This window comes from Bicyclus anynana, chromosome 1 (genome assembly GCF_947172395.1).
Source record: "Bicyclus anynana chromosome 1, ilBicAnyn1.1, whole genome shotgun sequence".
NCBI lineage: Eukaryota > Metazoa > Arthropoda > Insecta > Lepidoptera > Nymphalidae > Bicyclus > Bicyclus anynana.
The window spans coordinates 18,593,844-18,610,615 of NC_069083.1; the positions used below are offsets into that span (position 1 = coordinate 18,593,844).

Genomic DNA, 16,772 nt, shown 5'->3' on the forward strand with positions numbered 1-16,772 from the left:
GTCGCATTTGCTTTGAAAACCTGCGTGTTCGTGAAGACTATGTAATGGAAACCACGCAGGTGAAACTGCGAGGTTCTAGTTTAATTAAGTTTTTCTATGTTGACAATTAAAATTAACGACTATTTATCAAAAGAAATATACATTGAGCTGCCTATTGTTTGTCCACTCTAAAATATACTGACATCGATGAACTTTGACCCACGATGGTTATATATATATACAGATGCTCTTTGCGTCTGCAGTCAATAGTGAAACTTACAAGCAATATGATCACGATATTGTTAGTGGGATTGATCGCCGGCGTAAGCGCAGCGCCTTCACGGATCGCCCGCCACCCTCAACAACCACCGTTCGATGGCAGCTTCGAGACGTACCTCAGACAAGAGTTATATGACGCGATCCTTAACATTCCTCCATCCTATTATGTATTCTGTGAGATGGAGATAGAGCGCAGCGAGACGCCACAACGTTGTTACAACATAGACGGAGTAACAGAGACGATTGAGGGTGACATGCATAAGATAATCATACCTGTACCAGGATTCCATAAATATGACTTTTTTATGAAGACAACGGAAGGTCAGCTGTTTATTCAAGCGTTCAGCCACGGTGATACACGGAGATTTGTATTCACGAGGATGCTTCCGCAATCTGTAGCAGTACAGGCCACCTGGTCTTATGAAAATGACGTCCTTAATGTCTTCTACCCGGTTGAACAGAACGAAGGCGATTACAGTAAAATGTATACATACCAGTAGGGTTATTATGTATTTCGGTGTACCATTCACCATTCAATTGGTTGAAAACACAATGTTAGATTATTGCAAACATTTAAATACGATGAAAAATGACGTAGTGACTCATTATTTGAATTGAATGGTACCCCGAGATACATAATAAGGCCCCATATCCCAGATGCCACAACTGCTCTTACTTGATTTGAAGTTTGCACCACTTGTACAAATATTGTAAATGAAGAATTCAATCTTTTTTTATTTCAATTCCTCGGATAAGTTACTAGGCCGGCTTGGCCAAATCAGCTAGTGGTTTACATAGCCTAGGGTGGTACAGTAACTTTTTAATATGAAAGTTTTGAAATGAGGTTGGTCCTGAATTATTTCTATGTAAGTAATTTATCCAAATCGGAGATTTATCTCAATTTCCATTCAAAAAGCAAATTTTTACAACACTGGTATCACCCGCGTATTAGTTATATAAATTATTTATCCCACAATTCCCTTGGGAATATAATAAATAATATTAGTTTAGCTATTAGAAGTAAAATTGATATATAATATAAAAGTATTTTCATATGATTTAATTTATAATCATTCTTAATTTTGGAATATTATAATATAATTTATTAGCACAACACTGCTACAAAAATACATACAACACCATATGACATGTAATTGTTAATAATTATAATTATTAATAAATACTTTAATTGTAAAACTGTATTATTATTTCAATAAATAGTAATATGAAAGGCAAATAGGTAAGTATTTTTATTTATTTATTTATTATTCTACAAAAAACACATTTCAATTAAGCCTAACCATAGTGCAACACAAACCACAGTTGGTTTTACTGTGCACGGGTTATTATTACATAATACAATATTTAAGAACAAACGATTAATAACATAGTGTCTCGTGCACTGTGCCTTGTGCGAGTTTTCAATATTTCATACTGTTACTATCAAGTTGACGTAAACGCGAATTTATATGCAATTGAAACAGTTGTGCAGTAGTGCCACTAGATGGCGCTGTTTCAATTCCTTAGAAATTCACGTTTACGTTAACGCGATAGTAACAGTATCAAACTGCCACTAGGCCCTCTGTTCAATTTTCATTTACCAAACCCACGTCTGTATGCGAACTGGTTATACTTCACTTCTGGCACTGTTATGACGTAATTGTTCAACTTGTTACAGTTACTATCGATCTCTGCTTCCATTGGCACTTTATATGGAAATATGATTTTCAACATTTGGTTACTTATCGAAAACGACGCCCCTTCCGGATTGATAATATCTGGTAGAACATTCACATCCTCAAATATTATTTTCCTGTCACCATATTTTTGGTACGCTGTAGTTTGTACGACGTTGTATCTTATCTGGACAGTTGCAGTCGTGTCCTCTGGGATTCTGTAGGTGAGGAAGTAGTTATCTTCTCCGTATATCTCTGACGGTGTTACCGATGCGCTCGAGCACAATTGTTGTATCATTTCAGTTATTTCGTTGATCACGCTTTCGACGGTTTCGACGGGTTTCGGTTTTGGCTTAGGCGTCGTTGGGGCATCTATATACCTGATTTCTGTATGGTGGTGAACTTCATGCACAACAACAGGTGGATCATTTCTGCAAGAGTCAGCTAAGGCCAGCACGCAGCAGAGCGCGAATAGACGGTACATGATGGTGCGCGTTCTCGATTGATATTGACTCGGCAAATGCAGAGGTTTTATATATTCAAAGATAAGAATGATGTCGTTAACCTTTAACCACTCAAATGTGGTTTTCTTAACCATCTCTGGCATAGATTTGACTTTTTAGGGTTCCGAAAGTACGTAATAGACCCTTACTCGCGCACATTTTAATGTCTGTCTGTTTTCTCCTAATGTACCGGACTAATCCAGTTGAAATTAAGTACACATATCAATTCTTGTGATCCAAATGCGATGTATACGTGAATAGGTGAAATTTGAATATGGAGGGCGTTTATGGGGGTAAGATGGAATGTTGAAAAAACTTTTGCAAACTTCATCGTGTGATACATCAAATGAAAGGTCTTGATATGAGCATTAAAAATTTTTTTTTAATATAAAATATTAAAAAAAAAATTTAAATGCTCATATCAAGACCTTTCATTTGATGTATTTTATATCAAGTTATTTAAACAAATAGACGACAAAATTGACCATGCCCTTTTTCTCCGAAACTACTGTATGTAAAATTTTCAAAGAAATACAGAAAATAGCTTTCTACTTGAAGATTTTCGGAAAACTTCTGAACTCTGGAATTTATGAATATGATGGTCATTTTGAGGGTCAAGACGGGAAACATAAAATTTTCAAACTGCATCATGTGAGAGGATCTCGAATATATTATTTTTGTAATGTTGAAATAAATAGTTTCCAAGGTATTCAGGAAAATAGACCATTCTAAACCAACTACAAAACCTACAAAACCTAAAATTGTAAAAAAAATACAGAAGTTAGTTTCTACTTGAAGATTTCAGGTAAACTACAGAAGTCTTTGAAGTTTTTGAATACGAAGGTCATTTTTAGGTGGCAAAATGAGAAACAGAAAAAATTGATTTTATCAAACTGCATCATGTGACACCTTTAATGAAAGAACTTGTAAAGAGATCTCATATACATTTTTTTGGAATCTTAAAATAAATAGTTTCCAAGTTATGTAAAAAAACGACGAAAATTGACCATTCCGGAAAACTAACCCCCCACCCTTTCTGCGAAACTACTGAATCTAAAATTAAAAAAAAACATACAGAAGTTAGCTTTCTACTTGAAGATTTCTGGAAAACTTTGAAACTCAAATTTTTTTTATATTAAGTTCATTAACTTACACTTTTTATCCATTAAACAAATGGTTCTTATTAAGGATTTTATACTATGGGAATATTACCGTCTTAAATAGCATTAGTACCTATAAAAGAGCAAACCGCTACAACTGCATCACCGCAGTACGAAGTCCTTAGAGAGTTGTTCCGCCCACATGTTTTGCTTCTGCCTTCGCGCCTTATCATGCGATGCTTTTGCGCTCGCCCTAAGCCCCCGGTGACGCCGCTGGTCCCAATAAGGAGCCTACGGCACTTCATTTTCATTTTTAGGCAAAATAGGAATCGCCTCAGGAGCGAAAATGATTGATTCGTCATTCTCATCTTACTGCTGTAATCTAAGGCATTAGTAACTAACAAGAGAAGGCGTCGTACCTACAAACGCGTGTCTACTCTTACATACGAGTAGGTATAATGTGATAAGCATAAAGTTTCCCAGAATTTATTGTCCTAATCTGCGCAAATAAAAAGTTTCGCTTATGATTTTGTTTAAAAACAAATTAATTAAGCCTATCTTATTTACATACTAAAAATAACTATCAGTGAGTATTGAGTAAAACCAACTATTACGTGTTCTGTGGTTAAACCAACTACTGTATATTCTGTGGTAAAACCAACTTTTTTCTCTCCGCTCCAATACGATAGTGCTGGCCGACCACTGAAACGCGACTCAAAAATCTTTAAGAAACGATTCATAAGTCAGCCTACGAGCACTTATGGTTTTTACGGAATAATGACGGGTCTCCCTATAATAGCCCATATACATGCACTTGAAAACTTATTTAAAGGGAGCCGCCACCCATCCCAACCAGTAGCTGAGGCTACTACACTCCCGATCCTAACGCCGACCAGAGACACCCGAAATACGTCCTACGATCCCGTAGACATATCAAAACGCTTCCCCGGCAACTCAAACATGAGCTGCAGCTACAGCGTCTTCGGCGGTCTTCCACGAGGTCTTCTGTCTATCCAAGGTCATGGAGCTGTCAGAACCGATACACTCCTACACTACCTTCCCGAACGGCCCTCTAAGCCGACGCTCAAGTCTCAAAGGAGATGACCTAAAAGAGTCGTTCCTGCCATCTCTTATGCTTCTGTCTTTGGGCCTCATAATGCTTCTGCGCTCGTCCAAAACCCTGGTGTCGCCCCTGAGATCCCATTAAGGAGTCTACGGCTTTACAGCACTAAAATAATGTAACTATTAGGTATGCCCATCTAAACTAAAAACATATAAAAAACTCAGAACAAAACTCAGAATTTACAAATAACGGATAATTTTAAACAATCATACGTTTATTTATTTATTTATATATTATATCATATATTTATTTATTAATTTGGACAACCAACAAAATTATATGAACACATTCAAAATATTTTACAAAAAAGGGTAGTTTAACACATAATTTTACATATAGATAGCCGCAGCATGCAATAAGTATAGGTTGTATGAATAATAGAGTTTAAAATTGACAAATTAGAAGAAAAACACAAAACCAAAAGAAAAAGTTTAAACAAGAAATTTAAAACTTTATTATAATATATAAGTTGAGAGAAAATTATATGAGTACAGTTATTTATAGCTTAATTAATTATACAATTATACATTGGTAATATAATAAAATAGATTAAAAAGGTACTTTTTTACAACTAATAACGAGAGCTAATTTGCAATAGGATTGAATTATTGAACGGAGCAATTAAGAAAAGTTTTTATAATTTTGGATTTAAAATGATGCATCTTATCACTGAGTATATAAATGGACTTATCTTTGACAATGAATTCCCATTAGAGGTTACAAATCCGGGGTATTACTGAGTGGTTGCCAAGGTTTGCTCTGTAGTGTTTTTGACTAAAGGTATGGATCGGGTACCGAGGCATATGACGATGAATGTTAACAGAGACCTGACCTAGCAACTCTGCGTCATCTAGGGTCCCATTTATAAGCTTGTATAGAAGCATATCACACATCTTATATTAGTCAAGGGCTAACTCGTAAAGAATAAAAAAAATCATAATTACGAACGCTCTTGTTCTTACAAACTTCTACAACCGATCACTCCACTATTATCTTAAGTTTTCTGTACAACCCACTGAGTCAGTGTTGTAAAAACCCAGGTCTTGGCAGATTAAATGTTGTCTCAAACGAAGGAAGAAACGTAGTGATACGAGACATGGAAAACCCATTGACTCCTAGCTACCGAAGTATGTGGCACTGCGTAACCATCAATCGATAATAATTGCCCAAGAAACCAAGAAACTTCGTATACAGCCTAGGGTATCGGCAGTAAGTCTACATTTACAAGTATTACTGCCTACATCGGGACAACTCGCACACAATCCAACGATTTAAATACAAAATACTATAGAAATACTCAACTATCTATCCAGAACTATCCAAATAAAACTTCTAAAACCCATTGATACCTAAGTATATAAATTAATGTCATTTACTTATTCGTGATCATGAATTCAATTTCAGTAATTGTTAATGGCCGTTTTAAACACTTTTACTGTAGTGTTTACGTTTAATTTGTAGACAAGAACCGAAACAAAAAAAATTTGTTAATTAATGCTGGTTTTCTAAATTCTGAAAATTGTTTTTTAAGCAACATTTTGTGTCTTCTATCCGTAAAAAACAAATAATAAATAATCACACTATTACACTAATATTATAAAAGCGAAAGTTTGTGTGTAAGTGTGAAAGTGTGTAAGCATGTTTGTTCCTCTTTTACGCTGCGGCTACTGAAGCGATTTGGCTGAAATTTGGAATGGAAATAGATTTTACTCTGGATTAACACATAGGCTACTTTTCATCCCGGAAAAATCCATGGTTCCCGCGGGATTTGTGAAAAACTGATTTTCACGCGGATGAAGTCGCGGGCGTACGCTAGTAAATAATAAAAGCCCATTTTGGGATATGTCCTTTGGAATGGAAATAGATTTTACTCTAGATTCTCTGGAACACTAAGGCTACTTTTTATCCCGGAAAAATCCATGGTTCCCGTGGAATTTGTGAGAAACTGATTTCCACGCGGGCGAAGTCGTTGATGTAGGGTAAGAGTAGGGTAGGGTAGGGATAGGGCAGAAGCGCACATTAGTAAAAGGGCAGTTTGACCCGCTATTGAATATATTTTGAAAATTTTAGTTGGAGGGCATTACATTTTTTGCATGTGACTGTTGGATCGAACAGAAGGCTTTAATCTGTGAAACTGCTATAATGAGGAGGTTCCTCACTCTGGAGCCCTCACTCTGTTTTTTTTTTTATAAAATTTTAATACTTTTGTATTCTATTTTGAATAACCAACTTCAAAAAATAGGAGGAGGTTCTCAACTTGATGCGTATGTTTTTTTTTTCAACACAGTGATGCATTAACTTAAGCCGATTAAATCATAAAGTTTTAGGATCCAAAAAAAGTTATTTCCCGTGGTTCTTTCAGAAACAGCTTATAATACGTCACTGGCTTGGCACCGCCTTCAAAGTGATCAGAAAGTAGCACATACGATGTTATTATTCACTTTTTAGTTTTATTTTTGTGATTTTGAAGTCGGTTCAATTTTTTTGTTAAAAATATTTTATATTTTATAGGCTAATAAATTAGAGATACAATCGACTTCGGTAGATATAATATTTATTATATAGAAATCAATTTACAATCTTATTTTTTAAAAACTACTACAACAAAACTTTAGAAAACGCAGTAATAACGACGATACAAATGGCAATAATAAAAAATAGGTATAAAAATACAGAGTTTATTTATATAATTATTTGTTTCAACAGCTTTCCATTACATTGATTTACAATGTATTCCAATAATAGTTCAGTGCGCTTCTTAATTTTCAGTAACATTTTTAAACCTGTAATAGAATGGAGGATTTATCACTAGTGGTACATTTATAACGTTATTATTCAACACTTTACAACTCTTAACGTAGTCTGTTCCGATGTCCACTTTGTACGGTATTATGACTTGCAACTGTCGGTTGTCTAGCGTGTAAACTGCGTCGGCGGTTTGGGCAATACTTGGAAGTATTTTCACGTCCTCAAATATTTTGCCACCGTTCCTTCTGTGCGCCGTAGTGTGTAGGAAGTTTTGCTTTATTAGCACAGTCGCAGTGGCGTCGGATGGGATCGAGTACATGACGTAGTAGTTCAGTTCTCCGTACATCTCTTTTGCGGCTTGCGATGATTTTGTGCACAATTTTTGTGCAAACTTTTCAATTAATTCACTGATCACACTTTCGGTGGCTAGCGACTGTGCTGAGGCCAGCACGCAGCAGAGCAAGAGTAGACGGTACATGGTGTGCGTTCGTGTTTGGTTTTGATTAAGAAAATGGACGCTAGTTTGTTTTATATTCATCGATAACGCTGTACAGTCGTTAACCTTTAATCATTGATTCACTATCACGTGGAGTGTCCAGTTACAAAGCGTATTTTTTTCCCCGGCATAATTTGGGAAAACCACCCAGCCGCCACTAGGTGGACCGAGGACATCAAGCGGATTGCAGGAAACCGCTGGATGCTGGCGGCTCGAGATCTGCAAGATGCCTATGTCCAGCAGTGGACGTCCGACGTCCATCGGCTGATAATGATGATGATGATGATGATGACCCAGCCGCCATTTAGTTTTGCAGCAACCCTTACTGTTAAAGACAAGGGTCTGTTGCGAAGAGTTGTCACGAATCTCAGGGTCTGCTGACGGAAGACACGATTTATCATAATATAATTTAGAAAATAAAAAATAATATACCATAATCGGCTACCACACTTTTAATTTATAACAACAAATTAAAATAATTTATAACATCTCTAACAATGAATTTTTAACCCTGTTGCTATTCAAACTATTTTTTAAATACCTTTGTTTTTGAGATATTGTGCACTGTTGTGCATTATTGTGAAAAATGTCACATGTTGTAAGCGTAACTTGATTAGATCCGTTTGCCAAACTAACAGGTTTCTCAGGGATTTGATATTTATTTCATTAAATTAAGGCTAACATATTACGGAAAACTGTATAGTTCTGTATGTTACATAAATTACGATCAAATTAGAATAAGCTCCTATTACGAATTTGGTTTAGTTTACTATAATGATTCCACCTCTCAAGTTGGTTACGAATCGTTGGTTTTCGCGGATACATAATAAAATGAATAAACTATTTAAGTATCGATACTGTAAACAATACTATCCCAACACTACGTTAACGCTCTAACATTAACTCTTAATGCCATAATAGCGAAAATCCCATAGGAAATGAGATATTTGCAAATAAAAACGTTTTTGTGACATTTGTCCTCAAATTTTACTAGACGCTTATAGACTATTTTTAGAATGCAAGAAGTCGGTTAAAAATACAATTTAAACAAATATTCCACTGATCTCACATTATGCTCTGATTTCATGATTTTATGTTAAATAAAGTTATTAAGGAGACAAAAGTGACTCTAAATGGTTCAAGTTAAAGTTACAAGATACTTTGATGCAACTCATTCTTTAGAATTTGGCTTGTGACTCGCTCCGCGCGTCTTGATTGTGATTGGTGTATGTCTCCGTGTCTTAGCCCCCATTCGCAAGAGAGTTTTATTAACGAACGTTAAAAATATATAATATGAAGTTAACCCGTCATCACTCGCACGGGTTTTTAGCCCCGCGAGCACTCGCGGGCTGCAGCGGTCCCACCGTATTTATTTACAGGATTTAAGGTATATTGTTATGTTAGTGAGTTCAATAATAGAAATATAAAACAATAAAATCAGTATAAACATAATACGAATCTTTTGAAAATAAAACAATAAGGACGTCCTAGTACATAAATACAAAATGTATTGGAAAATGAGATTTTTGCTAATAAACAAAATGTTTCTGGTTATAGTTTTTTTTGAAGAAATTGCAATGATTAATTGTAGCATGGAGAAACTGCGTAATTGCTTTATGTTGGAAGAACTGCTTTAGAACTTGACTCTTAAACCCTCAAGCATTGTTTTTAATAAATTAGATAACGCTAGTTGAGTTGTTTTTTTATGTTTGGCCTTGAACTATAAACTCAATACCATCGATCCAAAATTTTTAAACATTTTCAAGTTCGATTGCAATCATGGGTTTTCAAATTTAAAGCACATTCTTTTATGTAAATAATGTAATATTATTTCCTCACCCAAATGCTTTTTTCCCTCAAACCAATTCTTCCAATAACGTTGTTCTGGGATTATGATACGATATTTGACCATAACTTTTGGCTCCATTAGCCTGATCCTCATCAAACCACTTCCTCTATCATAGCCTTCGAGTTTTGGTGCTGGATTTTCAAGCAATGTAATAACAAACAAGTAAAGTTCATTATTCTTGAAAAATCTTACAATAAATTGATTGAAACTTTTTAAGTAAATATGTAATCAACCAGATCATAAATTATTGTAAACAACTGAAAATTACACACTTAATTAATATAATACTCTCTGTGAGAGTATAGCGCGAGCACTCGTGAGGTGTAACAGGGACCCTACGAGAACTTTCTTATGTCCTTACGAAGAAAGTATAGTTGCTCTAACTTTTTGACCTTATTTCGTTGCGTTCGAAGGCTATTTGAAGGTACTCAGGCGGATAAGTTCAATAAACACATATTAAATTTTCACGTCGAAATGCCGGGTGCGTGACATGTTTTTTAACGTCCGTTAAAAAATCTCTTGTGCGAATGAGGGAAGTAATTATTGCACAGCGTTATCATTGCGTTTATAAACAATCGCGTGCATATGCCGAGTCAATAATAAACGGGAACTCACACTATCATGTACTGTCTACTCGTGTTGTGCTCCATGCTGGCTTTAGCCGAGTCTGGCTGTCATGGAGGCCATTCACATCGTCACAACTTCGGACACCATCACTTTCACCACAATCATCAAGATGTCTCAGACCCCGCGATCGAGCTGCAGGACACCGAAAGAGTGTTCATGGAACGAAGGGAAACATTGCGCAAATTCTGCGCAAACGTATCCGCCCCGGCGGAGACGTACGGAGAGCAGAACTATTACATCACTTACTCAATCCCAGAAGATACGACTGCAACTGTTCAGATAAAACAAAACTTCCTACATACTACGGTGATCAATGACAACAAGAAAATAATTGAGGATGTGAAAATTCTACCAGACATTGTCAAAACTGAAGACGCAAAGTATACGATAGATAGCCAAATGTTGAATATCACGATCCCGTACAGAGTGCCCATTGGAACAGCGTTCCGGAGTAATTGTGAAGTGATGAACAAACAAGTTATAAATGTGCCACAAGATACCGCATTCACTTACAGATCAGGCCAATGAAAATTGAACAGTGCATCAAACTTTCTATATTTTAACTTGCTGACATTTTTATTGTACTCCTATTTTTTGTGCATTTATTTGAAATTGTAATAAAGAATATTAATTTGTAATATTTTTTTAATACGTAAACATAAATATTTTATTAAGTAACTAGGAAATGCCTCTCGGTTTGTTTGCATGGCCACGTGATAAATTACCGCTTTCTGTATTTGTCTTCCACTTTGTCTTTTAAAAAATACCACCAAACCCATATAAACTTGGAAAAGAATATCCAACTCTAAGAGTAGTACAACAAGGGATGATTGAGTGTATACCCATTATTTGTAAATTAAAACCACGCATAACTTTTTTATTGTCGTCCGATTTTGATAATTTTTGATTTATTAGATAGGACTTCAAAATTAGTCTCTTATTAGTTTGAAAGAAGTTTCTACGTTAGAAAATACGGATGATATATTCATCACTAGCCGACGCCTCACAGTTCCATTCGCGTAGATCTTGTTTTCGTGAGAATACGAGGATGAAATATAGCTTAAGATATTAACAAATAACGGAACTTTCTAGCAGTAAAAGAATCTTTAAAATCGGCTTAGTAGATACAGTAATTACCTCTACAATACCAAAAACTTTACCTCTTTATAATGTTTTAGCAGACGCCCCGCGGTTTCACTTTTGTAGTGCCTGTTCCCTTGAGAATATGAAGATTTATAGCTTATTGCACTCACAAACAACATGGCTTTGTAGCAAAAGAATTTTCATCATCCGCGAAAAGTCGACGAACCCATGCGACAACGTCACCCAGGTCCGACAAAACACTCTCTACGTACGTTTCACCACGAAACTGGAGCATCCTCAGGAGATGTTGACTCTACAAAGTGCAATTGCACGTTGCAATTAACGTACGTAGAGAGTGTTTTGTCGGACCTGGGTGACGTTGTCGCATGGGTTCGTCAACTTTTCGCGGATGATAGCAAAATAAATAATTCATTATATAAGCTTAATATTTTACAAACGGATCCCTAAATCAAAATATGTTGATATAAGACCCCTTACAACTTTCAAAGACCTATTTAACGATACCCTACACTATGAAATAAATAAACAAAAAAAAATTATCCCCATTTTACATGTAGGGGAGCTACCCTAAAAAAATATTTTCAAGATTTTATTGTACGACTTTGTTTACATTTATATATTACATATTTATGCTAATTTATAGCTTTCTAATATAAAATACTGTGTTAGTAGGTACAAAATATTATTTTTACCTTTTTAGTTTCGTGGGTTCGTTAATATTTTGAAGTCGGTTGTATTTTTTTCAATACTTAATTATTGTTTTGTTTGAAATACTTTCTGTATACTTTCAGATTGTTCCCATTTCATTTTCATGAAAATCGGTTTGGTAGTTTTGTGTTAAAATCAAAATAACTGAAGTACGTCTTTGAAGTCGGTTCCATTTTTATGTAAAAAAAGATAAATCGCTTTTTAGTTTAGCCTACTATAAAAAAATTAAAATAAAAAATTAAACCAACTTCAAAAACACAAAAATGTACTCAGTTTGTTTGTTTTTATGTAGTAGGTCTTGATGTTAGCAACCTATAGAGTATGTCGTGCTATTTTCGCTTTTGGGTATAGGTACGTTCGATTAAGGAAAATCAACAGCAAAAATACTGTAGGCACTCGATGCTTTTTTACTGCAAAGTTCTAAGGGTCAAGTTATATTATGATTGCATATAATTAATGTTTCTATAATTAAACATTATCATAGCTGTTTGTTTCGCATTAAAATAATATTTTTTGTTGTGTTTTTAAGAAACAAGAGCGTTTAAGTAAATACCTAATGAAAGCGATTTCCTGCTGCAGTGTTGCTGTGCGGTTATGCCGCAGCCATGCGATGCTCCTCGCTATGCTGCTCGTGCTGCCGCGATGTTGCCCTGTCTATCCACACACTGCTCTAATCATGGTCATCCGGTGTTAGAAATAAATAAATATATAAAATTGTTAAAAATATATGGGCTGCGCATATAGCCAGACTCAAAGACAAAATATGGACAAAAACCGTGACATCATGGAAAGGTACACCGGGCAAACGCTACAGAGGTAGACCATACTCCTCAGACCAATTATTGTATAGGACCTGCCTCGCTAGACGTTACTTTTCTGTCAAAGTATATGATCAACGATCTAATGCGATTATAAAAACTGTATCTATAGAATCGATGTTAAATAGTTGTAATCGTGTTCGTCGATTAAAGAGCTCCGTAAAAATACCTTTTTGTGTAATTGAATTGTGTAAAAAACGGGCAAAAACTTCTAGTTTAGTATGAGATATATACCAAATCTAAGCTGGTTTTCCTTAGAAAATGACAGACAATTTTGTTCGTGACTATAAGTGCGATACAGGTCCTTCTATAATTGGTCTGAGCCATGCTCTAAATGGGCCAATGATATTAAAAAAAATGCAGGCCAACAATGGCTGCAAATCGCTATAGACCGGGAAAAATGGAAATCTTTAGGCCTTTACCTGAGGGGGGTTCCAGCAAAATATAGTTTTTTTTTTAAATAAATACCATAGAATAGTTACATACTATTTTTTAAAAGTAAGTAATTTTCACAAAATTGTATATAAGTAGGGGGAGTCCGGGAGACTTGACCCCCTTTTTACTTAAACATATTTAAAGTTGGATGTGTAAGTGGTAGCGACTTGATTTTTTGCAAGTAGAGCACATGCTTAAATAGGTATCGTTATACATTAATAGAATGGCAGTATGATAAATATATTGGGTGCTGAATTACTTTTTTTAAAAAATAAGATTTGGCTCATGTCTCTCCAGCCCCTGGGAGAGTTGATCAGGGGATGAAGGAGACTTGACCATATGCATAAAAATCAGAGATAACACTAAAAAACAACAGTTTTATTGAAAATATATAATAATAAAACACAAAAATAATTTAACAGAGAATTACTTAGTCGTTTTATCACACAAATTAACTTTTTTTATAAAATTAGGAATAGGCACACTCTTTTAAATGACAGTCAGCTAAGATATAGTTTGTTAATATTAATAATTATAATACTACTTATTTTCATGAGATCAATTGTCATCAGTCATCACAATTATTAATTGCACATATAAAATCAGTTTGACATTATCTATATATATAAAAATGAATTGCTGTTCGTTAGTCTCGCTAAAACTCGAGAACGGCTTAACGGATTTATCTTATCTTGGTCTTGAAATGTTCGTGGAGGTATAGGAAAGGTTAAAAAGGTAAGAAAAAATCAAATAATTTCCGGGAAATCCCTAAAAACTGCCCTTTTCTATTTCCCATACAAACGTTTAAGAGTCAAGCGGTAGGGGTATGGTAGGGGTAGGGTAGGGGTAGGGTAGGGGTAGGGTAAGGGTAGGGTAGGGGTAGAGGTATAGAAGGGTAGAGTAGGGATAGAGAATAAGTGCACTTATGTCAAAACGAAGTTTGACCGGGTCCGCTAGTACCTAATACATATAGAAAACATTTAACATTCGTGACAAATATAAATATCTTTGTCTTTGTCAGTCAACCCAGCGCAATCTTCATGAACATATCTTTTGCATGAATTACACAGGAGCATACTCATGACAGCTTCGGTTTCGCATACAAAACGATACCAACGATTATCTAAACCAAAATTTTCATCATCAGATGTATCTGCATATGGTACATTTTCATTTTCAGAGTCACTGTCACTCTCACTCTTTTGATAATTTTTGTTTTTACATTTTCGGGTTTTCGTTTCCTGATATTTCTTTCCGTAATTTTTCTTTTTTTTGCAAGACTTTGAAAACTTTATTTTCCACAGAAACGACACTCTCATTGCTTTCGCTGTCACTTTCTTGCAAAACTTTCCTCTTTAGTCCTTTATTATTTTTCATTTTCATTTTAAGGTTTGGTTCCGGATCAACCTTGTCAGTTTTTTCTGGAGTTTGTGTCAAAATTTTTGTTTCACCTGGTTGGCGACCACGTGTAACTTTTCTAGGTGCAGATTTCGGATATGGCCTTATCATTTCCGGAGTAATTATAGTCGATTTAATATTTGCACCTGATATTGATGTAGATGGAATGGGTGAGGGTGATGTTATTGGTTCCGTGTTGCATGCGATCACAGAAGACGGTGATTTCTATAAAGGATAGAGTTGTAGAGCTGCGTTAAGAAAGTTAATCTCCTGGTTGGTAGTTCTCTTAGAGCTTTTGCCGTGATGAGGTCATAACCTGGGGCCTTATGAATTTTAAGGCTCATGATAGCCGCTTTACTTCTGATTTTTTGGATTTCTTAAAGGGCAGATCCAATTGGTGGGGTGTATTCATGAGTTCATTTACTGTTGCTTCTTTAGTTGAACAGAAGCCCTCATGAGCAGTAAATACTTCAGATAAGTGTTTCGCAAAAGTAACGCTTTTATCTTGGACACTTTGGGCCCAGCTGCCGACAACATTCACTAATTATTATGCTAGTCGCCTCTATATCTTCAGTACTACACGAGTTAGTATCTTTTATTAAAATAGCGGAACCACCGTGAGCTCCACAAAATATATAGAAAACCATAATCTATCACGTGGCCTTGCGAAAAAACCAACAGGCATTTCCTATGAAAATTATGTTGGTATCAAAAAAATATTACTTATTAATATTCTTTATTATACAATACAATACAACAAATTTGAGCACCTACGGTAAAAATGGCTGCAAATTATTAACAGAGTGTTGATGCGCTATTCAATTTTCATTGCCTGATCTGTAAGTGAAGTCAGGATACCTTACTTCCGGCACATTCATAACTTTTTTGTTCATCACTTCACAATTACTAGCGAATGCTGTTCCTATGGGCACTCTGTATGGGATGGTGATTTTCAACATGTTTTGATTATTTATGGTAAACACTGCGCCTTCCGTTTTGACAATGTCTGGTAGAATTCTCACGTCATCAATTATTTTGTTGTTTCCATTGATCGCCGTAGTGTGTAGGAAGTTTTGTTTTATTTGGACAGTTGCAGTTGTGTCATCTGGGACTGAGTAAATGACGTAGTAGGTCTCCTCTCCGTACGTCTCCGTCGGTGGGGTTTGCGATGCGTTTGTGCAGAATTTTTGTAGTTTTTCCCTGTGTTCCATGAACACGTTTTCGATGGCTTGCAACTCGGTCTCCGGGTCTTTGAATTTTCGAGTGCTGGTCGAGGGTTGCTGATTGCGGTGATAGCATCGGAAGTTGTGATGATCTGAGTGGTCTCGTTTATGCCAGCCAGGCTCAGCTAAAGCCAGCATGCAGCACAACAAGAGTAGACGGTACATGCTGGTGCGAGTTCCCGTTTGGTATAACTCGGCAGATGGAGGCGGATCTTTATATAGTGATAATGATAACGCTGTACCTACAGTTGATAATAGTAAGACTGAAAACACACAGCGGCCGGAGCAGAATTGAGACTAGAGACAGATGCTTATACCAATCACTTCGTGCGTTATCGGTAAAAGTATTATTAAAATGTACATGTGAGTTATTATGTTATTTATGTCTTCATCTTAAATCAGAAATGGAAAGTTACAAGATTTTGTATCTCAAAAACATTATGAGATTGACTTCATGTCATTCGCCGCTGAATTACTTGAAGTATTTTGCGTTGAAATTTCAGATCTAAATATTTAAAGCGACCTGAGTTATCGTGCGTATTAAATTTGAAAATTGGAAAAGGCATTTTCGTTATTTATTTCAATGTCCGGCAGTCGAATACAAAGATAAATTATTACATCGCATGTATACTACATGCGATGTAATAATTTATCTTAAGTTAAAACAATCATTTTGGTAGCAATTTTACATTTTTACATTATGGTT

The 16,772-nt window shown here is 35.5% G+C and overlaps 2 protein-coding genes across 2 annotated transcripts; one reads left to right on the forward strand and one right to left on the reverse strand.

Moving 5' to 3' along the window:
• The first annotated feature begins 266 nt into the window (after positions 1–266).
• LOC112048377 (uncharacterized) lies at positions 267–789 on the forward strand. Its single transcript, XM_024085887.2, has one exon. The coding sequence runs from the start codon at positions 267–269 to the stop codon at positions 756–758; it is 492 nt and encodes a 163-aa protein (XP_023941655.2). The 3' UTR covers positions 759–789.
• A 6,575-nt stretch (positions 790–7,364) lies between these two features.
• LOC112048354 (uncharacterized) lies at positions 7,365–7,997 on the reverse strand. Its single transcript, XM_024085853.2, has one exon. It carries the CDS (start codon positions 7,944–7,946, stop codon positions 7,419–7,421), a length of 528 nt encoding a protein of 175 aa, XP_023941621.2. The 5' UTR covers positions 7,947–7,997; the 3' UTR covers positions 7,365–7,418.
• Between the last annotated feature and the right edge of the window lie 8,775 nt (positions 7,998–16,772).